The following is a 24650-nucleotide window of genomic DNA, read 5'->3' as shown; positions in this document are numbered from 1 at the left end:
GAAGTTACAGCTGTTTATTGATTTCATCATGACAAATGTACAATGTGTGAGCTTGTAACGTGCGGGAAAAAATAAGCTGCTCCCGACTCACTCACAGTCACACACAATTAACTGACCGGCGACACGGAATGACAGGTTGAATCATCAGTCCCGTCTCTAACCGTCACTCTGCATCGGGGAACCGATGATTATAAAATCACACTTCAGAGATCCCTGTAGATCCAGGGTCACTGCCGAAGTATTTGTCAATTTAACATCATGTATCGGCCAGACAGCCGAAAGTACTGTCCTCAGCAAAGTAAACAAAAGGATTCTCTCCCCGGATAATCCCACCCCGGGATACTCGTGTCCTAGAATGAACCCGGCCACTAGGCTCTTCCTGACTGTGCAATTCCGCAAAGCCTAACTTGTGTGAGATCTCGAACTTGGTCATGCGTCAGAATCAGCGGCATTGGACAAGAGGAGGAAATACGTCACTGCAGGACAGCTTCAAAAGTCACAAAGCGCGAGACTAGAGCCCGTTCCGTTAGAATCATTAGGAATCAAACCTGGAGTGCGGGCATTAAAGAGGAGCTTGGGGAATCGGTGAAAATGTCACCATAAGTGTGGGGATGTTCACGCATTCAGATGTTCAAAGGATCACTATCAGTCCAGGTCTGTGATCCTGCACCGATCTTAGTTCCTTCTCCCCGGTCTCACTGAACCGATTCCCCACCAGTCTGAAACACATTGAAGAACAGAGATGAAATAAACAGTTTACATATCAGTGTCAGTAACAGGGGACGGGGATAATGTTTCAACATGCTCACAGACCAATATCCCTGAAATTTTATCACATTGAACGTTAACACAAACACCAACCGGATCCACTCCAGATTTGGGAGGGTCAATATGAGGCGACAGAGAGCGGGAGCAGATCGGTCTGTGAGGGAGTTAATTCCCAGGTTCAGCTCCATCAGTGATGGGTTTGTACTGAGTGCGGAGACGAGATGCTCGGCTCCAGAATCTGTGAGGCCAACCTTCCTCAGCCTGCAGATAACGAGAGAGAGTGGGAATGAAAGACAGAGAGACAGGGTTGGTAAAAATCCCCAGTGTTTATCAGTAACACAATTACTGATCCCATTAATGTTCAGGGTCAGACACCTGGTGACTGTAAACACAATCTCCCACAGTCTGGTACTTACTCCAGTTTCTGTATTTTACACTCCGGGTTCCCCAGAGCCACAGACACCAGTTTCACTCCTGAATCTCCCAGTTTATTATCACTCAGGTCCAGCTCCGTCAGTGATGGGTTTGCACTGAGAGCGGAGGCGAGATCCTCGGCACCAGAATCTGTGAGACCGACATCCCTCAACCTGGAGATGAGAGAGGCAAACAGTGAATAACACAGAGACACAGGAGATGGTACAAAACCCTAGTGCTTATCAGTAACACAATTATTGATCACATTAATGTTCAGTGTCAGACACCCAGTGACTGTAAATAAAATCTCCAACAATCTGGTACTTACTCCAGTGTCTGTATTTTACACTCCAGGTTCCTCAGAGCCGCAGACACCAGTTTCACTCCTGAATCACGCAGTTCATTTTCACTCAGGTTCAGCTCCATCAGTAATCGGTTTGTTCTGAGAGTCGAGATGAGATCCACGGCACCAGAATCTGTGAGACCAACATGGTTCAGCCTGGAGATGAGAGAGAGTGAGGGTGAAGGACACAGAGACAGGAGATGGTACAAATCCCCAGTGTTTATCAGTAACACAATTACTGATCACATTAATGTTCAGTGTCAGACACCCAGTGATTGTAAACACAATCTCCCACAGTCTGGTACTTACCACAGTTGCTGTATTTTACACTCCGGGTTCCTCAGAGCCGCAGACACCAGTTTCACTCCAGAATCTCCAGGTTTATTTGCCCCAAGTCTAAAGCCAAACAGACAAATAGATAAAAAAAGTGATTCAAAAACCATGAGTCTGAGAAAACCTCTCTCACTCGGATATTTCAGGAAACATTAAAATCTTCAGTAAATCACTGATTGGAGTTCCCATCACTGTCAATGTCCCTCACTGACCAGCTCCAGGGTATCCAGCGAATGTCAGTAATTTAGTCTGTCGGTGTGACCCTGTAAACTCCACACATTCTGTGTCACTCCCAGACGGTGAAAAGAAGTGTTACTGACTTGAGAGCATTGGTAGGTTCAGGGCAGAAATGTGGGAGATATACCCACAGTGAGGAGGATTTGTGAATTATAAATTCACAAATTATAATTCCGATAGGAGATGTGGAAGAGGCACCACCTGAGGAAAAGGGATAGGAAGACAGAACATGCAGGAGTAAGGGTAATGGGGAAGAGAGATCCAACAGGAGGAAAGAGAATGGGGAAGAGTCCAACATGATAGGTTGATCCAGTAAAATATTGCACGGGAGGGGTGGGTCTGAACTGAGACCCAAATTTGGAACGGGAGATGAACCCATGGAGTCTGAGTATCTAGTAGTGAGTGATGGTGATAGGCACACATGGGGAAGGGCAGGGGAGGACAATCTCACAATGGTATTTCTTTCCTTCTCACTGGGACAGTCTGCTGACGGTCTCTTGTCCCTCACCGGGAAGGGGGAGTGAATCTCTGACCCACTGCTGCAGTCAGTGTCGGTCTGGGTGTCAGTAACAGTGAGAAGGAACATTGTCAATGGACGTGTCACAGGCAGTGAGAAACACGGCCATTCCTGTGATTTACTACCATTAAACCAATGGCCGTTGTCCACTGATCTGATGAAGCCTCCAACATCCCTTCACAAGGAACCACAGAACCCTCCCGTCCTTGGGAATTACTGACCTATACCCTGGTAATTTAACACAGTCTTTTATTACCTGATATCCTACAGTTTTAGCCAAATTGTTTTACATTGAAACTGCACAATGGAACAGTTTCATAGTTTGGAGAGACAAATCAAGTTACCTCAACTCCTGGCACTTGTGCAGCCCGGGTCCCAGCCGCTGGATTCCTTCACACTGAATGTGACAGTTCTCCAGGTCGAGGTGTTTTATTGTATCACAGAGTCCGATGACATGAGACAGGACCGCGCAGTCAATCGGGGTCAGTGTCAATCCACTGAATGAAAGTGTTTTCACAGATCCCAGTGCGGCCTGAGCCAGCCAGCGATTCTGAGACTCAAACAGGTAGTGCAATGTGTTCATGAGGCTCTTTTTACCAGCTTCACTCCTCGTGTTTCCACTCTGGCGTTTAACCTCCTCCTTCACCCAGTCAATCACCTGGCAGGTTGTTTCATGAGGAAATGGACCCAGAAACTCCTCCAGGCCCCGAGCTGTCATTGGGGAGGAGAGACCAGCAATAAAACGAAGAAATACCTCAAATCGCCCATCTGTTGTGTTCTGGGCTTCAGTGAGGAATTTCAGGATATCCCCAGGATGTGGATTCAGGAATTGTGCAACTGCAGCTACAAACTCTTGGATAGTGAGGTGTGGGAATGTGTACACCACACACGGGGGAGCATCCCCTCCTTCCAATAGCTCCATCAGGAACCCGGACAGGAACTGGGAAGGCTGCAGATTGTGCTTGATCAAATCTCCGTCTGTAAATACAATCTTCTTCTCGGACACTCCTCTGAAGGCCATCTGACCAACCCTGAGTAACACATCACGGGGGTTCTCAATCTCACGGCCGTGGTTTTTCAGGATGTTGTAAATATAGTAGGAGTACAGTTGGGTGATGGTCTTGGGAAATCGCTGCGGATCCCTGACTCTTTGTGTGAAGAAGGGACCCAGTGCCAGAGCGAGGATCCAGCAGTAGGAGGGGTTGTAGCTCATGGTGTACAGGATCTCGTTCTCCTTCACATATTTGCAAACAGCTGCTGCCACCATCTGATCTTCAAAATGTCTGATGAAATATTCCTTCCGTTTTTCATCAACCAATCCCAGGATTTCAGCCCAGACACTAATCTCTGCCTTTTCCAGTAAGGGTAATGCAGTGGTTCGGCTGGTCACCAGCACTGAACACCCTGGGAGCAGCTTACCCTGGATTAAACTGTACACAATGTCAGACACTTCACACCACCACTCGGGATCTGAGCACTGGTGGTCGCATTCTGTGTCTCTTTGATTGTCAGCAAAATGAATTGTGTGCTTAAATTCATCCAAATCCCTCTGGGTTCTTCCAGACCTCTCTCAGGATGTTCCCAAAGTAAGGATACTGATCCAGAATCAGTTCCCTCAAGTTTATTCGACAATTAATGGTGTTTAAATCCCGGAATCTGAAACTGAAGACAAACTGGAATTGCTGATATATTTTCCCTGCGGCCCAGTCATAAACAATCTTTTGCACCATTGTTGTTTTCCCAATCCCAGGGATTCCAACCAATGCTGCAGAACTCCCTGATTTGGAATTAGTCTGGGAAAAGGTGCTCTGGAACAAGTGATCTATGCCGATTTTTTCCAGCTCTCCACTGAGATGCTTCTGTCTCCACTCCTCGTGGACTCTGCCTCTTGCCAGTAGCTCATGTTCCACCAGACTCCGATGTTGAACAGTAGAAATGACCGTGAGCTCAGCGTATCGATCAACCAGCTGGAAAACCTTCACCTTCTCCCTCATCAGGATCGTGTTCACTCTCAGTGTTTCAGTCTGTGCCCGCAGAGTCTCCTTGTGTATCTGTTGAACGTCTTTCATGGGAACAGAGAACAGAGTCAAAAAGTTCAGTAGCTCAACTGACAAAGAATATTATAACTGCATTTCAAGATTCAGCGTTTGAGATTACATGAATTAATTCAATGCATCCATGGATATTAGGACATAAAGTAAAATGCTGTTAACAGACATCGGAACTAACAGCGATGTATGTCTTAGAAAAGATACAATACTGATATTGTGATACTAGTTACATGTGAAGGCGAACATTCCCCTGATATCCTATTGCAATCCTGACTGCACATCCAACACAACAACATTTCACACTATTGAACGCATTGTTTGCATCATTATCAGACGATGTTAATGTTCATCTGCTGTGGAAATATGGAGAGCAGGACACTGTGCATTTTGGTAAGTGTCCACTGCTCTTGCATCAAAACAGGAGCAGAATATGCGGGAAATACTCCGGTCGGGCAGCCTCTGTGGAGAGAGTCACAGTGATGTTTCGTAATGATAACCCAACGTAATGAGAAGAAAGAAGGCTGGTAGTTTTCAATTTCAGTGATGGAGGAGGGGTGGAAAAGTGGAGATGAATGGGAGAGACCAGAAGCGTCTCAGTGATGGACGTCGTATTTGTCAGAGAGCTTAGTGAAGTGTTGGCAACTGGTGACGATCACTCTGTGAGGCGCTGTATTGTTGACAACAATAAATCGGTAAATTGCCATATTATTGGCACATGCACCGAGGTACAATAGACAACCTTTCTGCATGAGATGCAAATACATCATTTCATCATATCGGTGCAATGAGGCCGTACAAGGAAAAAGAGAACAGAATAGCTCAGGGAAACAGTGTTTCAGTTGCTGAGAAAATGCAGAGCAGGCAGACAATAAGGTACAAGGCCAAAGGGTCATTGGCAGGTCAGATTTTAATTGAACTACGCTCCTAAACTGCAGAGATCCTCATCTAAAACTACTGTACTGTGCAAATGTATGAAGTACAGACAAACACACACACATATATATATATATATATATAAACTGCATAAACTCGGATATTTGCTACTAATGTGTAAAGGATGCAGACTGAAGCTGTCACCTTTAAACACCAATGCAAAGCCTTTATATTGAACCTTCATTTTGTCTTTTATTTCCTAGTTTGCACTTTATCCCATGGTAATGCACTATGAACTACATCGTCAGGGTAAGGATTGCTTTATTAATAGGTTATGATTTATTTTTTCTAAGCTCAAACTGGTTTTTCCTGAGGCGCAGGCAAGCCAAACACACTCATCTCTCAATTGATAGGAAATTCCGGACTACTCTAGTGGTGTTTAACATTGTTGCTTTCTGTGGATTTACTTAAATATTTCTTTGTAGAACTAATTGTTTAATGTTATTATGTAGTAACTTTGGGATGATACCAGTTGCAGATATTACTATTGGGACAGCGTGCTGCACAGTCTTTCAGTTTATTTTGCTAATTCAGCAGATTTCTGGTGTTTTTCAGCAATTGATTTCTGTATGTCACGTGTGTTTGGAATGGTTATGTCTATTCTGTAAGTAAGTTCTTCTTGCCTTTTTATCCTGGATACATTGTCCTCTCTGTAATGATGGATCAGCCATAGTGTAATTTGCAGGACTTTGATTCTAAAACTGAATCAGGTTTGTATTTATAGTAAGGTACTGTGTCTTTTAAGAATGTGCACTGTGAAGCAATATTTTGATGAATGATGCTTTCCACTGTAATTAATCAATGCTGCAGGAATTTGTAATGTGTTGGATTGTATCTCTTGTCTTTGTCTGAATTTATCATCTTCAATTTGTTGGTCTTTTGTTTTTGTATTTTAGATGTTTTCGTGCTAACCAACTGTTCCCATGTTGCCATAAGAAATCCTTCTGTTTCTGGGATGAAACCTTCAATTAAGAGCCAGCCGTTCTTGTCAAAATCTAGTCTGCTCAAATCGTGGCGATATCTTCCATGGAAGGACATGCTCTTCCATTCGTTATCTTTTTAGAACCATAGAACCATAGAACATTACAGCACCAAACAGGCCTTTTGGCCATTCTTGGCTGTGCCAAACCATTTTTCTGCCTAGCCCCACTGACCTGAACCTGGACTATATTCCTCCATATACGTCTTATCCATGTATCTGTCCAAGTTTTTCTTAAATGTTAAAAGTGAGCCCGCATTTACCACTTCATCTGGCAGCTCATTCCACACTCCCACCACTCTCTGCGTGAAGAAGCACCTTCCCCAATGTTCCCTTTAAACTTTTCCTCCTTCACCCTTAACCCATGTCCTCTGTTTATTTTCCCTCCCCTGGCCTCAGTGGAAAAAGCCTGCTTGCATTCACTCATCTATACCCATCATAATTTTATACACCTCTATCAAATTTACCCTCATTCTCCTACGCTCCAGGGAATAAATTCCTAAACTAGTCAACTATTCTCTGTAGCTCAGTTTCTCAAGTCCCGGCAACATCCTGGTAAACCTTCTCTGCACTTTTTCAACCTTATTAATATCCTTCCTGTAATTAGATGATCAACACTGCACACAATACTCCAATTTCGGTCTCACCAATGTCTTATACAACCTCACCATTACATTCCAACTCTTATACTCAATACTTTGATTTATAAAGGGCAATGTACCAAAAGCTCTCTTTACTACTCTTGTCTAGCTGTGACACCACTTTTAGGGAATTTTGTATCTGTATTCCTAGATCCCTCTGTTCTACTGGACTCCTCAGTGTTGAACCGCCCCTCTCTTTCGCCTCAGACCCTGATACTCTTAACATTTATCAGTCTGGCCAAGAGCTTAAATCATCATCCAAGCACCACTTCACTCACTTCGATACGGTCTGGGGGCGTAGACTCCGGTATCGTCCTGTACCCGACTTTTCAATTTCAACCCGGCCCCCAGTGCCTTCCAAAAAATCTGGTTCTGTCACTTCAATACTCCGGGGAACTGTACCCAACATTTCCAACTCGGCCTGGTGCACAAGTCAATCGGACTTCGGGATTCTCCTGGCTCTCGGCCTCAGCCCTGCCGCATCAAATTTCCTCCAAGTCCAAAGGAAAGTTATAGGCTATTGCTTAACATCAGTGCGTTCGAGTGCACATAATGTGTTCCTAAAACTTTTCATTCAGTCCCTCTTTTTTTCTTTGTAAGTTTTCCAGATCGGTAACAGGCCAACATATTGCGCCAAAAGAATATTAATATAGGTATACCGAAAGCGTTTATCACTTTGCTGCATTTTGACGATTGCATCGCAGATTTTCTTAAGCATTGAAGTAAATTCCAATTAAACATTTCCCTTTATTGCAGAATGAGGTATTTTCATTGTTTGTTGATATCGACAATACTTATATATTTCATATTCATCCATCGGTTGCATTGTATTCTGCTGATGGCACAGGGGAAAAAGTGGTTCCTTGTGTGAATGTCCTCAAGCTCCAGTACCTCCTCCCCAACTGTAGCAATAAGAATTGGGCATGGCATGAGTGATGCGGTTCATAACTGATGGATGTGCCTCTTTGGAGCATCAGGCTTTGAAGATGTAAGAAGACCCTGATGGTAGTTATATACAGACCCCCAAACAGTAAAAGGATGTGATCGACAAGTTACAACGGGAGATAGAAAATGCATGCCAAAAGGACAATGTTACAATTGTCATGGGGGATTTCAATTTGCAGGTAGGATTGGTAGTCAGGATGTTGTGGGATTCCAAGAGGGGGGATCTCTTGAATGCCTGTGGTTGAGACCACTAGTGGATCAGCTATTTTGGATTGCATATTGTGCAATAGACTGGAATTGATTAGAGAGCATTAGGTAAAAAACCCTATCGGGGTAAGTGACTATAATATGATGGCATTCACCCTGAAATTTGAGAAGGAGAAGTTAAGGTCAGATATATCAATATTACAGTGGAGTAAAGGAAATTATAGAGGCATGAGATAGGAGGTGTGCAGAATTGATTGGAAAATAACACTGGCAGGAATGACGGCAGAGCAGCAATGGCTGGAATTTCTGGAAGCAATTCAGAAGGCACATGATATATCCGTCCCATGGAGGAAGAAGTGTTCCAAAAACAAGAAGACACAACCGTGGCTAACAAAGGAAGTCAATCCCAAAGAGAGTGAGCATAACAGAACAAAAAACAGTGGGAAATTAGAGGAAGCTTTTAAATATCAATAAATATCAACTAAAAATCATGAAGTTAAAGATGGAATATGACAGTAAGCTAGACAATTATATAAAAAGTTGATTCCAGAAGTTTCTTCAGATGCATAAAAGAGAAGAAAGAATGGATATTGGACCGCTGGAAAATGAGGCTGAAGATGTACTAATGTGGGACAAGCAAATGGTGAACGATCTGAAAAAGTATTTTGCATCAATCTTCATGTGGAAGACATCAGCAGTATGGTGGAAGTTCCAGGTATTGACGGGTCATGAGTGTCTGAAGTTACCATTACTAGAGAGAAGGTTCTTTGGAAGATGAACGATCTGAAGGTAGACAATGTTGGGATCAGGTAGGATGCTCAGAGATCTTGACACCTTTTTGAGGACAGGTGTGTGCCCCCTCATCTTAATCTTTGTGAAGTCCAATATCAATTCCCTTGTCCTACTGACATTGTGCTCAAGATTTTTGCTACAACACCACTCAACAAGCTGAAGTGTTTCGCTCCTCTACGCACTTCCATCACCATCTGAAACTCTGACAATAATAGTTGTGTCTTCAGCAACGTTAGAGATAGCACTAGAGCTGTCCCTAGCCACACAATTATGGATGCAGAGAGAAAAGAACAGTGGGATAAGCACTCATCATTAAGTTGCGCCAGTCTTGATTATCAGCCAAGTGGAGATATTATTTCCATTCCGCACAGACAGTGGTCTTCTGGTGAGGAACTTAACGATTCATTTGCAGTGATAGGTTCGGCAGCCCAGGTTCTGGAGCTTTTTGATCATACCTGTTCAAACGATTGTGTTAAGTCTGACGTAAGTATTATTATCCTCCAGGTGATCCATGGCCGCGGAAAGAGCCAATGAAATCGCATCCGCTGTAGACAAATAGTGGTGATATGCAAATTACATTGGGTCTATGTCCTAGCTGAGGCAGGGGTTGATTCAAGCCATAGTCAACCTCTCAAAGTCCTTCATTGTGGAACTGAGTGCTGCTGGACAATAGTCATTAAGGCATCTCACCCTGTTCTTCATGGGAATTGGTATGACTTCTCCCTATTAAAGCAGGTGGGAACTTACAATCGGAGCAATGAGAAGTTGAAAATACCATTGAATACACACGACAGTTAGTTGACACAGAATTTCAGAGCCCTACCAGCTACGGCATCGGGGCTGCTCCCTTGCAAGCACTTAACGTATTGAAAGACCTTCCGAAATCGGCTTCCGAGTCAGAGATCCCAGGGTCAGTGGATGCTGCACAGACTCTCATTGCAGTAGTTGTATTCCCCCTTTCAATGCGTGCATAAAAGGTGTTAATCCCCACTGGGAGCGAAATATCTCCGCAATTCATTGTGTTTGCGCTTTGTTGGAAGTAATGGCCTGCAAGCACTGCCAGAGTTGACGTGCATCCAATTACGCCTCCAACCTCAATCAGAATGGTTATTTTGCTCTTGAGATAATCCTCCATATGTCATACCTGGCCTTCTTGCGCAGTCCTGGATCACCAGACTTTAATGCACCGATATTGTCCTTCCCCAGACATTTACAAATCTCTTGGTTCATGTACGGATTTTGATTCAGCTATGTATAATATATTCTGGTAGGCATAGACACATCCACACAGGTTTTTAGAGTCAGTAATAACTGGGGAGTATTCATTCAGATTTGAATAAAAATGTTGAACAGTCCAGTCTATGAACTCAAAGTTGTTTTGTAAGTGCTCCTGTGTCTCCTGTATCTAAACCTTATTGGTACCCTCTACTGTTGCTGTGGTCTTCAATATCTATCCATAGATCAGACTTTCCAAATTACAGGTGTAGGATGGCACAGTGAGATGATTGTTGCATCACAGTGGTCCTATGTGTTACTCCTCTGGTTCCACAAGTGATATGTTGTTAATAACTATTTAGAGACTGTTTCACGCTAGCTCGGTTAAAATTCCCCAAGATGACGGGGAAAACATCAGGGTGTGCTGTTTATTGATGCCTGTCGCCCCGCTCAATAGAGACTGTTGGACTCGGGCCTGTGGTGGGCTATACCCCGCCACCAAGATGATGGCTGAAAACTCCCATGAGAGATAAAGTGGAGTATAGTTGTTCCCAAGATCTTCCAGGTTCAGAGAGCAGGACTGGAATAGAACTGCCATGTTTGTACACCACCAGCAGTGGATAATGAAGCATGCTCCTACTCCTCTGCCTTTGAAATATTCATCAGTCCCATCTTGATAGTAAATGTGATGTCAGCGATCTGTAAAACTGCATCTAGAGTGACGGGGATATCCAGGTCTCCCGAAAGCAGAAGAACACAACAATCATCCTCTGCAAACTTCGATTATATTTTCCAGAAACTGTATATCTGTCAGCAAAATAGCATATGCAAGTAAGAATCCAGCCCAGTTTCTGCTTTCTGCTTTCCGTAAAGGGGAAACGCTCTAGCGTCTGGAGACCACCATCCGATATTTATCAGCTTTGAGTAGCAATAGTGTAGCAATAGAGATTTTAACTGCCTTAACATGATGTTGCTTGCTGCATTATTTAAGTGTTTAGTTGTGGATTCCAGCTCTGGAAATCTAACATGAGAATATTTGATTTATTTCCATCAGGGCTGCTTGCATGAGTGGCCTTCTTAATGGTACTACAAAATCTGTTGTATGTTCTGCACTTATCAAGACCAAAGGTGATGTTTCTATCTTTTCAAAATAGCTCTACTATTTGAATTAATTGTTTTACCTTTTATGGATGGAGAGTATAATTTTAATTCATCCATGTATCCATGTATAGAAGGTATGCCAAGGTATAATTTGTTTGTCTGTATGTTTCATTTTGCTAATTTGTTACCCTATCTTTATACAATTCAGTAAATTAGTGAGAAAATTTAAAACCAGGCAAAACCACCGTGGATTTAAAGAGTCACACTGAGAAATATCTCCTTTTATTTATTGGTGGTTGTTCTTTTTTGATTGAGAATAGACAGAGCGATTAGAGCACGCCAATGCTTCATCATATATTGTGCGAATTTCGCAAGTGTTGGGTGTATTTGTGTACATTATGAACTTCTATTAACAACGAGTGTGGGACAGAATCGAATGTTTTTGATAGTCAATGTAACAAAGTGAATGACTTTTTGCTTTTCCTGTTGGCTTGAATTGGCTATTCTCAGTTGTTCCTTACAGCTTTTCATACCCTTACTGCACACTTTCTGCTCTTCGCAAGTATACTGTGGTTACCTAAATGAGCGGTGATTATTAGTGAGATGCATGATGTTACAATATCATATTTAGTTTGTAAAACAATAGGAGGCTATTTTGATGGGTTATTTGTGATTTCTCCTTTAGGCAAAAGATCCATTTTATCTTATTATTCAAAAGTAATTATTATTATCTTACCTCTTTCAAATATGGACTTTTTTAATATTAAAGAGCAGATGTTTCTTCTGGATAACCCCACAGGAGGGGACCTCCTCCCCACTCCCCTCAGATGCACCCTAATAAAATGTCTGAGGATCTTATGTTTCACTGAAATCTAATCTTAAATGTCTAAACTCCAACAAGTATAAAATCAGTCTTCCTTCATAAATCATGTGAATAAAACTCCAGAATAGGTAATTTGCTCTGTTGTTTTATGTCAGTGGCTTACAACTCGCAGAATACGCCTTATTATATCTAAGAAACGTTATGAAATGTGTTGCTTTTTGGCACAGTAGAGCGCAGGACATAAAAACTAGTATAATTGACAATAAGAAATGAAAGAACTATATACCGCAAAGCAGGATTAGCAAGGTCATGTTCATGGACTGCTCAGAAGGCTAACTTAGAAGAAGAAGCTGCTCCTGAATCAATTTGCATCAATTGCAAATCAGGGAAAGAAAACCCATCAACAACACGGACAATACAATCCGATGGAATCCAACACTCTGCAAGAAGTGTAATTTAAATAACAGATGCATGAATCAATTGATCAGATGGTCAGTTTTTTTACAAGTGCTGCTGAAGGATTAGTGGTGCTGACGTTGCAAGAACCTCTCAGCTCTTCTTCAACAAAGCATCATATCACATTTATGGAGAAAAGAACTGAGACTTTGCTTTACATTACATTTAAAACACTGAACCTCTTCAGGACTCATGCCAAGAGGTTCAGGAACAGTTATTATCCCTCAACAAATAATTCTTCAAACAGAGCGGAAACTAAACTTGCCCCATAGGATTGTTCCCACATCCTATGAATCTGCTTATATATTTATTATTATGTATTTCTTCTGTATTTGCAGTCTTTTGTAACTTGCAGACTGGTTGTCCAACCTGTTCGATACAGTCCTTCACTGGCCCTATTATGGTTATTGTACTTATTGAGTAGGCCAGGAACAAAATGAATCTCTGGGTCGCATATGGTGACATATAAGTGGTGATAATAAACTTACTTTTTACTTTGATATTGTTATATGTGTTGTAAATAAGAGCTCATCTTAACATAGAATGTGACCTTTTAATAGTCTTAGAAATGCAGAATTAAAGTTGTCCTTGATACTTTCAGGTTTATGTATCTTCTGCCCAATGAAGAAGTGGAAGTATGTGAGTTGGATTAGGATCAAGCAGCAAGACAATCCCCTGCCCCTTGCGTGAGTTCCTTTGAAATTTACCTTTCAATTCATTGTACTCTTACTCTGAGATAACTAACCTAGATGTCCCGATTTTCAATTTTCTACGTAACTCCATAAAATCTCTCTTCAGGACCTAATCACATTTCCTACTTGTGTCATTTGTGCCAATTTGTTTCAAGACCTCTGGCTGCTTTAGAATGCCATGGATCCATTCTGGGACATCCATGACACTGACACCTGGGAAGCAACATACCATCTGTGTATCTCTATCGTGCCCACAGAACCTCGTCGCTTATCCTCCGACTATGAAATTTCCTATCACCACTGACGTCCAATTCATCTCTTATCTCTTCTAAGTCACAACACCAGACTCAGTCCCAGAAACCCTGTGACTGCAGCTCTCCCCTGGTTAGACATTCTCTTCAACAGTATCTAAAGTGGTATACTTATTATAGAGGGAAACGGCCACAAGTATACTCTGCACTGGTTGTGCATTTCTTTTCCTTCTCCTGACAGTCACCCAGCTCCCTGTCTCTTGCCCCCTCCCTGCAGCTCCTATCTATCACCTCCTCATTCTCCCGTATGAGCAAAAGGTCCTCGAGCTGCTACTCCAGTGCTGTAGCTGGGTGCACCTGCTGCTGTTGTGGTTGTCCAGGAGACTGGAGGTCTCCAAGAACTCGCATATCTCAGCAGAGTACAAAAGACTGCCCCTGGAGGTACTCTCACTCCACACTCCACTCCTATGCCCTATCAGATAAGGAATGAAGAATTAAGAACAAAAATGGAATCTTACCAGATACTTCCCATAGCCCAAGCCTGACGAGCCAAAACTACATCACACTCTGACCCACTCACAGCAATGATGGCCTGAGGAATGATCGCTTCACTTGCCCTTGCATTATTTTGAATGATTAAGAAAGACAGATAATGTATAAAGAAGTGACCCATGACTGGGAATGTCATCACTCACCTATCAGTTGAGTGGGTAATTCAGATGACCCTCGGGCGATGTTAATGTATTCCTCTGGATCAGGGTCTGTTTAATTCAAAGAAAAACGTCCTTGAAAACAGAACTAAAATAATTTAAACTGTTTATTTCAATGTGCCTTTGTGTTCAGTGCGTGGTTTTAACATACCTCGTTCCTGTATTTCCCTCAGTATTCTGTCCAACTTTGGTAACTCAGTCTTCCATGCCACAAAGGATTCCCACATCGCCCTCCGGGCCCGGGAGCCTTTGCCCATCACCAAACTGAGGAAGAGTCTGGAACTCTCTGCCCGTTTTCCCTTCTCTGTCAGCTCAGTAACTTTCTACAAAAGGAAAACAATGAATTTATTGTGGAGCAGATAGAAAGTCAGAAAGAGTTTTTACATGATCCTGTAAGCTCCTGTTGCTTTAATAAGAATTGAATAAATTTAAGAATTTATGTCTGACATGTTAGATGTTTCTTCTGGCACAACAACTGCTGAAATAAAACCTACACCACATATTTAGCCATAGGTTTGAGGATTAGTGCAGCAAAGACTTCTATGAATGTTATTTTTCATCCAAAGAAAAAATTTCCAGGGACGTTCCTGATAGGGTCTGCATTAACACAATTATGCGGAAACAACGCAGAGTAAACCAGCATGTAACAACAAAAGCAAAAGAGAGGGGGGACTGAGGGGGCAAAAAAAAAATGGATTTTGGGACCGAATCTCAGACACATTGGGAGAAAATTGAATTCTCAGAAGCTGAAATGCAGGTAATCAGAACAGCCACATTCAGATTAACAGGCATTCAGCATGGCCTGGAACAGATAAGGGTGGGAATCATATCTGAAAATGCATGTTAAATAACTGCCATTACAAACCCACTGTTGACTCTTCATCCCTATTTGTCCGTTGAGGAGTAACAGTTTATAACTGCTGATGAAGATAAATCACGCAGCCATGAGCGGGGATCTCCAGGATGAATTCCCGGTGCTGATGAAGGAACGGTGAGATTTCCCAAAGTCAGGGTGAGCTGAGACTTGAAGTGGATGCGCCAGGTGGCAGTGAGCAACATTTCCACTGCCTAGCCGTGGTTTGATGGATTTGCAGGTTTGGGAGATGCAATCAGTGCTGCTGAACTTCTGCACAAACTGCAGACAGTTCCTGACGGAGCAAAAGGATACATAATATTCATTAACTTGATGCCAGAACCACCTACCCCGTGTGATGTTCAGCTTCAGTTGTTGCAGGGGTAACATGCCGAGGCAAATGCCGGCGGCACCATCGCACTCCTAACTCACATCTTCAAAGTAATGAAAGGATTCACTTAAACGAGAGACATGCAGCCCCTGTCCTGCCCTTACAGTCATGTTTTGTGTGGCATCCATGACATGAATCGAATGAATTGACTTTACCACTTACATTCTTAATATACTAGAGGAGTAAAAATCTTTGCGTTACGTATCCATCTAAATGTGCAATGTGTAGCTTGAAGTAATTGATAATAAGTAGCAACACACACCAAATGCTGGTGGAACGCAGCAGGACAGGCAGCATCTATAGGGAGAAGCGCTGTCGATTTTTCGGGTCAAGACTCTTAGTCCTGCCGAAGGGTCTGGACCCGAACGTTGACTGTACTTCTCCCTGTAGATGCTGCCTGGCCTGCTGCGTTCCACCAGCATTTTGTGTGTGTTGCTTGAATTTCCAGCATCTGCAGATTTTCTGGTGTTTGTTGTCATAATAAGTAGTATGTACAACAGTCAATACAACATAGAAATACAGTTGTGTCAGCATGAAAAAATACAAGATTGCACTTAATCAGGATATCAGGAGGGCCAAAATAAGGCACTAGGTTCCTTGAGCAGACAAGGTGATTCCAAATATCAAGGGATTCCTCATACATGTTAAGAGCAAAAGGATTGCAGGGGTCAAAATTGGTCCTCTGGAATATCAAAATGGTAATTCATGCATGGAACCAAAGGAGATGGGGGAGATTTTAAATGTATTCTTTGCACTTATATATACTCAGGAGATGGACAAAGTATTTTGAAGTGAGGCCAAACTGCATCAACTTCATAAGATCTATACACATTATAGATAAGGTGTCTGCTATTTTGAGGTGAATCAGGGTGGATAAATCCCGAAGGCCTGACTAGGTGTTGCTTGCGGGAGGCAAGTGTGCACATTGCCACGGCCCGGGCAGAGATAATAAAATCATCCTTAGCGATAGCAGAAGAAGCAAAGGATTACAGGATAATCAAAGTTGGAGGGAGGAGAAGATGGTGGCGTGACGCAGCGTGCGTGGTCTCTCCGGTGAACGATATCTGTTATTTGTTAAGTAGGTTACCGTGCACAATTCTGATTTGATGGAGACAGACGTGAGAGCGTGGAGGAACATCTGGAGAAACTTCTGAAATGCCCGCTTCACTGCTGCTGCTACTGCGCGGTCCGGAATCTCCGGAGGAGAAGGCCTCTGAGACCTCGGCTTTGCTTGTTTCGGCGGCCGGGACGAGGTCGAAGGCCCTCGGCAGAGGATGGCACTTGGGAGGCTGTATCAGAGGGGCTGGTCGGAGGCTCGATGTTTTCGGACAGACTCAGAGTCTGCTGGGGTCGGGTGCTTCCAATGCATCAGTTGTTGGTGCCTGGAGGTTTATAGCAGGGAGAGTTTCTCCCTTTCTGCTGCCTGATATCGGGACTATTGGAGTCGATCGGGACTTGAGACTTTTTTTTAACGGTGCCCATGGTCTGCTTTTATCAAATTATGGTATTGCTTTGCATTGCTGTAGCTATATGTTATAATTATGTGGTTTTGTCAGTGTGAGTCTTTGTTTTGTCTGTTTTTTTGTGGTATCACTCTGGAGGAACATTGTATCATTTCTTAATATGTGCATGCATTTCTAAATGACAATAAACGAGGACTGAGTGTCCTCATAACCTAAAAAAAAAAGTTGTTCTGCTGTTTCAGAAAGTATCTAAAAATAACCCAGGGAATTATAGGTTGATGAGCCTGACACCAGTCGTGGGAAAGTTACTGGAAGGTATTCCAAGGGATGGAATATATTGGTACTTAGATAGACGTGGAGTGATTGGGAATAGTCAGCATGGCTTCATGTGTGGCAGGTCATGTCTAACGAATAGAAACATAGTAAACATACAGCACAATACAGGCCCTTCGGCCCACAAAGCTGTGCCGAACATGTCCCCACCTTAGAACTACCTAGGCTTTACCTATAACACTCTATTTTTCTAAGCTCCATGTAGTCATCCAGGAGTTTCTTAAGGGACCCTATCGCTTCCGCCTCCCCCAAAGCCGCTGGCAGCCCATCCCACACACGCACCACTCTCTGTGTAAAAAAAAAACTTACCCCTGACATCTCTGTACCTACTTCCAAGCACCTTAAAACTATGCCCTCTCGTGCTAGCCATTTCAGCCCTGGGGAAAAGCCTTTGACTACTCACATGATCAAAGCTTCTCATTATCTTGTACATCCCAATCAGGTCACCTCTCATTCTCAATCACTCAAAGAGAAACGGCCGAGTTCACTCAACCTATTCTCTTAAGACATGCTCCCCAATCCAGGCAGCGTCCTTGTAAACCTTCTCTGCACCCTTTCTATGGATTCCACATACCTCGCATAGTGAGGCGAACAGAATTGAGCACAGTACTCCAAGTGGGGTCTGACCAGGGTCCTATATAGCTGCAGGATTAACTCTCAGCTCTTAAAATCAATTTGAAGGTCAATGCACTGTATGCCTTCACAGAGGCACAGAGTCAACCTGCTTAGCAGCTTTGGGAGACCTATGGACTCGGACCCCAAGATCTCTCTGATCCTCCACACTGCCAGGAGTCTTACCCTTAAAGCTATATTTTGCCATCATTATTGACCTACCAAAATGAACCAGCTCACACTTATCTGGGTTGAACTCCATCTGCCACTTTTCAGCCCAGTTTTGCATCCTATCAATGTCCTGTGTAACCTCTGACAGCCCTACACACTATTCACAAAACTCCCAACCTTTGTGTCATCAGCAAACCTACTAACCCATCCCTCCACTTCCTATTCCAGGTCATTTATAAAAAATCACGAAGTGTAGGGTGCTTAGAAAAAAAAACACATAGATTTTTTCAAGCAAGTTACCCAGAAAGTTGCTGAAGGCAAGACATGGATGTTGTCTACATGAACTTTAGCAATGCACATGACAAGGTCCCACATAGGAGGTCGGTCAAGGAAGTTCAGTTACTCAGCATTCAAGATGTGTTAATAAAATGGATAAGATTTTGGCTTCATGGGGGAAGCCAGAGAGTGGTAGCAGATATTTGCCTCTCTGACCGGAGACCTGTGACGAGTGGAGTGCCGCAGTGATTGGTACTGGGTCTGTTATTGTTTGCAGACAATATCAATGATCTGTGTAATAACGCAGTTAACTGGTTCTGCAGATTTTGCGGAGGACACAAAGACTGGTACTATAGTGGACACCGAGGAACACTAGAGCTTTCAGTGGCATCTGGACCAGCCGGAAACATGGGCTGAGTAATGGCAGACGGAATTTAATGCAGACAATTGTGGTGTTGCACTTTGTAAGGACCAGCCAGGGTAAGTCTTGCACACTGAATGGCCAAGGCACTGAAGAATGTGGTAGAAGAAAGGGATCTGGAAATAGAGGTACATAAATCATTGAAAGAGGCGGCACAGGTAGATAGTTCGTAAATCATCTTTTGGTCTCTGGCCTTCATAAATCAAAATATTGATTACAGAGTTGGGATGCCATATTGAAGTTGTATAAGATGCCGGTGAGGCCTAATTTGGAGGACTGTGTGCAGTTTAGGTCACCTATCTGCAGGAAAGATGCAAATAAGATTGAAGGTGCATAGGGAAAGTTGACCAAGATATTACTGGGACTGGAGGGCATGAATTATAAGGAAATACTAAATGAATTCGCTCATAATACTTTGGAGTGTAGAGGACTGAGGGGAGATTTGATAGATGTTTACAGATATGATAAACACAAGCAGGCTTTTACCACTAACGTTCGGTTAGACTACGACTAGAGGTCATGGCTTAAAACAAAATGTTCAAGGGGAACATGAGGAGGTACTTTTTCACTCAGATGGTCGTGAAAGTGTGGAACAAGCGGTCAATGAAAGTGGAGCAAGCCAGGTGGATCTCGACGTTTAAGGGAAGTTTCGATATGGATATGGATGGTAGTGGTATGGAGGGCTGTGGTCTGTTTGGAGGTTGATGGGAGTAGGCAGTTTAAATGGTTCGGCATGATATAGCTGGCGCAGTACTTCTCTATGACACTTTGAATGGTCAGCCACCCATTTGTTTGGGAACTCAGATGGACAGCAGAGCAGGAGTGATTGGCAGCTTTCCCTCCCTCCTTCCCTCACTGACTGCAGTGAAGCCAGTGGGTCAACTGAATTTGACTGACAGCCCTGACGAGATGAGGATTGAATTGTAGTCTGAATGCCTTTCCAACAGTCCAGATATACAGCCACTGTTCTTAAACCCCACTGATAAATACCGGTGCGAGAGGAAAATGTGACACTGAAACTGTAGTTCCCAACGCTCCACAACTTACCAGGTTTTACAGCTGAGGCCAGATCTTCTGCAGACAATTCAGGGATCTCGTTGGCCACGTAGAAATGTTAGAACATGTTGGAGATTAATTTTGATCACTTTTCCCTCTGATACCAGTGACGATACATTAAATAGACTCACCCCATGTTCCTGTGCAGTGAGATGCCCCTCCTGTCTCAACATCCAACTGAGTCTTTCAACACCTTCTTCTATCGCTTGTTTCAGTCTGTCCCTGTAGAATTTTGTCAGTTGGTATAGTCGATATTCAGCCCCCTCTGCCGGGATGTCAGAGATTGTAGACTCTGAGTCTGCGAATATAAAAAGGAGGAAGTGGGCACCAACCCAAATATGCCTCTTCTCCACCGCTTTTACAGCACTCACATCATGTCTCGAAACTCCTGCATTCAGCTAAAAACACAGATTTTCTCCCAAACTCCAACACTAACCTTAAAGCCAACCCAGCAACGCTCTGGGAGTTACTTTACCAGAAGGACCACATTTGCGAGAAATCAACCTCCCCACGCCACCCCCTCATTCGGTTCAATTTAGGATGGGCAATAAATGGTGGGGATTTCAATGCTATTCACTTCCCAGAGATACTCTATCCATCCAGGTGTCCCTTAATTCACATACCGGAAATGCACTCTTCATTTGTACAGCTCCATATTTTCTAATACACATTTCCAGTAGTGGGGTAACAGGTCCACCACTACATCACATGTACCAGTCCCACACATTTCTCCTCCCCTCTGACCTACCCTCCAATAAGACCTTACATTTACCCTCCCTATTGGAAGACAGCAAATGTCACATCACTTTTTGAAAAAAGGATGTAGCAAAAGACGGGGGAACAGGTGGATGTCGTATACTTGGATTTCCAGAAGGCGTTCGATAAGTTGCCGTACAAGAGACTTAAGAATAAAATATGGATGCATGGAGTCGGAGGAAGTGTATTGGCATGGATAGTGGATTGGTTAACAAATAGAAGGCAGAGAGTTGGTATAAATGGGTGTTTCTCCGGTCAGCAGTTTGTGTTGAGTGCGGTGCTGCATGGGTTGGTGCTGGGCCCGCAGATGTTTACCATTCACATTGATGTTTTGAAAGAGTGGACTGAGTGTAGCGTAGCAAAATTTGCTGATGACACAAAACTGAGTGGAAAAGCAAATTGTACAGAGGATGTGGAGAGTCTGCAGAGGGATATAGATAGGTTAAGAGAGTAGGTCAATGTCTGGCAGATGGAATATAACAATGCTGAATGCAATATCATCCACTTTGGAAGGAATAATAGAAGAGCAGATATTATTTAAATGGTGAAAGATTACAGCATGCTGTTGTGCAAAAGGACTTGGGAGTGCTTGTTCATGAATCGCAAAAAGTTGGCTTGCAGGTACAACAGGTTATTGAGAAAGCAAACAGAATGTTGGTCTTCATTGCTAGAGGGATTGAATTCAAGAGCAGGGAGCTCATGCTACAACTATACAGGGTACCGGTGAGGCCGCACCTGGAGTACTGCGTGCAGTTCTGCTCTCCATACTTGAGGAAGGATATACTGGCTTTGGAGGCAGTGCAGAGGAGGTTCTCCAGGTTGATTCCAGAAATGAAGGGGTTAATCTATGAGGAGAGATTGAGTTGCCTGGGACTATATTCTGGAATTCAGAAGAATGAGAGGGGATCTTATAGGAACATACAAAATTTTGAAAGGGATAAATAAGACAGAAGTAGGAAAGTTGTTTCCATTTGTCGGTGAGACTAGAACTAGGGGACATTGCCTTAAGATTCAGGGGAGAAGATTTAGGAAAGAGATGAGGAGAAACTTTTTTCCCAAAGAGTGGTGAATCTGTGGAATTCTCTGCCCAGGGAAGCAGTTGAGGCTTCCTCACTAAATATATTTAAGATACAGTTAGATAGATTTTTACATAGTAAGGGAATAAAGTGTTCATGGGAAAACGCTGGTTGATGGAACTGAGTTTACAGACAGATCAGCCATGATCTAATAGAATGTCGGGGCAGGCTCGATGGGCTGGATGGCCTTACCCTGCTCCTATTTCTTATGCTCTTATGTTTTTATGTTCTCCTCCCTGCCGCATTCTGCGAACACATCACCCTCATATTTCACTCACCCGCTCCTTGTTGGGGATTTGACAATTCCGTCTTTAATGAGCTTCCAAGATCACAGACAGTGACCCCACTTGTGCTGGTTCCAGAGTACGGATCAGTGTCCCTGATACCTCTGTGTCTGGGCTGATTTTGTTCGGCTTTCTCTGCGGCCGGACTGCATCCGCCTGGGACACCGCTCTCAATCCGACGCTGCTTTGGTACCTTGCTTCCCGTGTCCTGATTATCTTCCATCGATGCATTGCCTGGGAAGAATCTCTTGACTGCTGTCCAGAACCATTTCCCACCTGAAATAAATGATGAATTGCAGGTTATACTGGAGTGATTTGGAGCTGAGCAGAACAAGGATTCACAATGGGTGGGCACAACTGAGCCAAAACTCTGGCTGACCAGATTTGGATTGGGACTGAGCTGGTGAACGTGAACTGCACTTCCTACTAGTTACTGATTCTGATAAGCCGGTGACAGGACACATGCACTCCCAGAAAAAGAACAGGATAGACACAGTAATACTGATCACTAACTTGGTGCTGATGACCAGGGAATCTAAAGGGAACAGCGTCAGGTGATACCGGGAAATATTACTGAGTGTATTTTCCACAAGCAGAAAAATCCCTGGGTCACACGCTGTCCAATCGCCTGTGTCACACACAGATGAGTCACTGGATTACAGACTGTCCTATCCGTTTGATCACACATACTTCATTCACTGTGCAACAAACTGTCCACACCACTGGGTGAAAAACAACTATTTGCTATGCATCTCCTGCTCTCTTTAACTTTACAAAATGAGCCTATTCTTTGGTGCACTTTTCACGTTCATCTCAGACCCCTTGTAAATTTACATAACCCCCTTCACTGTCCGTTCTACCACCAATATTGCTGACACCTGCAAACTTCCGAACAACATTAACAACTTTACCTACCTAATCTTTAAAATAAGGAGCAAACAGTAGACCTTGTGCCCATCCACACTACAGGTCATAAGCCTCCAAACTGAATAGCCCACCAATTATTAACCTTCGTATTCCTTCCTCCTAGCCAGTTTTGTATCCAGATGGCTGGCTTGCCCGCAAGAAAATAACCTCAGTATTTTTTGTGGTGTCTATATGTACACTGATAATAAATTCAATTAACTTTGAACCCCGAAGTTTCCAGGTATACAATGTGTGGAGTCGACAGAATGTTTGCTGTTATTAGCTGCAGCGCAGAATATAGGCGCAGGGAGATCTTGTGACAAGGTTATAAACTATTGGTTGGATCAGTTGGAATAGCGTGTGCGGATCTTGTAATAATACCTGAGGAAGGATGTATTAGCACCCGAGAGATTGCAAATTGAACATTTCAATGACAAGAGATTGGATTGGATGAGCACCTTTTCTGATTCAGAGTCTCAGCTCAGACTTAGATTATTCATTTCCCTCCATAGTTGCTGCCTGACCTGCTGAGTTCTTCCATCATTGTGTGTGTGTGTGTGTGTGTGTGTGTGTGTGTGTGTGTGTGTGTGTGTGTGTGTGTGTGTGTGTGTGTGTGTGTGTGTGTGTGTGTGTGTGTGTGTGTCACCCGCTCTAGATCCCATCTTGAAATGCAGTGGGATTCATTTTATTCCTACACACCGATAACATTATATTGACCCGATTCCTTATTTGATTCTATGTTTGTCTCCAGCTGTTTTATTTTTCCTGTGGCATTTCAGCATTCAACGTCGTAAAAACTTTTTTTTTGAGAAACCAAATTCACCATTTGTCCACAGCGCAGACATTCATTGGGGTATTAAAACTCCGAAACAAACCACAAGTATATCTACATATCTACAGTAAGTCGTCTCCTGATCCTTTGCCATTCCCAACGCTGGCAATGTTCTCGGCTCGGCTACAAAAAATACATTTCGTAAACTCCCCTCATCTCCTTTCCGCAGCAGCCAAGAAAACCGGGGGGGGGGGGGGGGGTGTTGATAGCTGCCTGTCCAAAACATGAAATGCTGTGTTATCACACAATTTCTGAAATTGCGGAAAAGTTCCTATCAGCTGGCACTGAGTTTTATTAATGAAAGTTGGAGATGTCTCACACATCAGTACCTCTCTAGAGGCAAAACAGACCCTGACTCTTGACTTTTACATAACCTACAAACCTGCTGTTGCATTCCTGTTTCACTCACCACCACCTAATTCAGAACCTCCTGGTTTTTTCACACAAGAGAAGCTTTGCATGGCGAGCGGAGTGATTTCACCATTACCGGTGACAGGTCCCTGCGCTGCACCTGTTACGTTGATCAATTACTCAAGGCCGCAATACCAGTAGGATCAATGGCCCTTTTGGATGAAACCTTAACATCTGTGCAAGTTTCTTCATCTGAAATCTTGTGCAGTAACAGGACGGAAGTTTAATTATAAAGTTCCCAGTGAACATACCTGTAGCCATTCTGATTCTGACTGAAGATTGCTAATTGTCGTCGACTTGTTTACACTATGTTTCCGGTGCGGGGAGGCTCCACCTGCTGGTGATGCTGTGAATTACACAACAAGCAAACAGTGAGTCAGAGTACGATTGAAAATATGACA

The 24650-nt window shown here is 43.3% G+C and overlaps 2 protein-coding genes across 2 annotated transcripts; both read right to left on the bottom strand.

Annotated features, from left to right (window-relative positions):
• LOC140720300 (NACHT, LRR and PYD domains-containing protein 3-like) lies at window positions 1–4150 on the bottom strand. Its single transcript, XM_073035167.1, has 6 exons — window positions 2957–4150; window positions 1835–1921; window positions 1511–1681; window positions 1185–1355; window positions 862–1029; window positions 1–719 (listed from the first exon to the last, which is right to left on the bottom strand). Exons 1-6 carry the CDS (start codon window positions 3877–3879, stop codon window positions 632–634), a joined length of 1608 nt encoding a protein of 535 aa, XP_072891268.1. The 5' UTR covers window positions 3880–4150; the 3' UTR covers window positions 1–631.
• On the bottom strand, window positions 4148–24596 carry LOC140720301 (NACHT, LRR and PYD domains-containing protein 12-like). The gene is made up of 6 exons (XM_073035168.1): window positions 24501–24596; window positions 22095–22376; window positions 20116–20282; window positions 14560–14731; window positions 14394–14459; window positions 4148–4674 (listed from the first exon to the last, which is right to left on the bottom strand). The coding sequence occupies exons 1-6, from the start codon at window positions 24508–24510 to the stop codon at window positions 4148–4150; spliced, it is 1224 nt and encodes a 407-aa protein (XP_072891269.1). The 5' UTR covers window positions 24511–24596.
• Window positions 24597–24650: the final 54 nt, after the last annotated feature.

This window comes from Hemitrygon akajei, unplaced genomic scaffold, assembly GCF_048418815.1.
Source record: "Hemitrygon akajei unplaced genomic scaffold, sHemAka1.3 Scf000041, whole genome shotgun sequence".
NCBI lineage: Eukaryota > Metazoa > Chordata > Chondrichthyes > Myliobatiformes > Dasyatidae > Hemitrygon > Hemitrygon akajei.
The sequence above is the reverse complement of the archived record's forward strand: the minus strand, read 5'-3'. Positions and strand labels throughout refer to the sequence as shown.

Coding starts and splice junctions, on each gene's coding strand:
- LOC140720301 (XM_073035168.1), bottom strand. Junction 14,460..14,559: donor GAGGGAAATACAGGAACGAG/GTATGTTAAAAC, acceptor TGAATTAAACAG/ACCCTGATCCAGAGGAATAC. Junction 4,675..14,393: donor ATTACCCACTCAACTGATAG/GTGAGTGATGAC, acceptor TTCCCATGAAAG/ACGTTCAACAGATACACAAG.
- LOC140720300 (XM_073035167.1), bottom strand. CDS start 3,879: ATGGTGGCAGCAGCTGTTTGCAAATATGTGAAGGAGAACGAGATCCTG. Junction 1,356..1,510: donor TGTAAAATACAGACACTGGA/GTAAGTACCAGA, acceptor TCTCATCTCCAG/GTTGAGGGATGTCGGTCTCA. Junction 1,030..1,184: donor TGTAAAATACAGAAACTGGA/GTAAGTACCAGA, acceptor CGTTATCTGCAG/GCTGAGGAAGGTTGGCCTCA.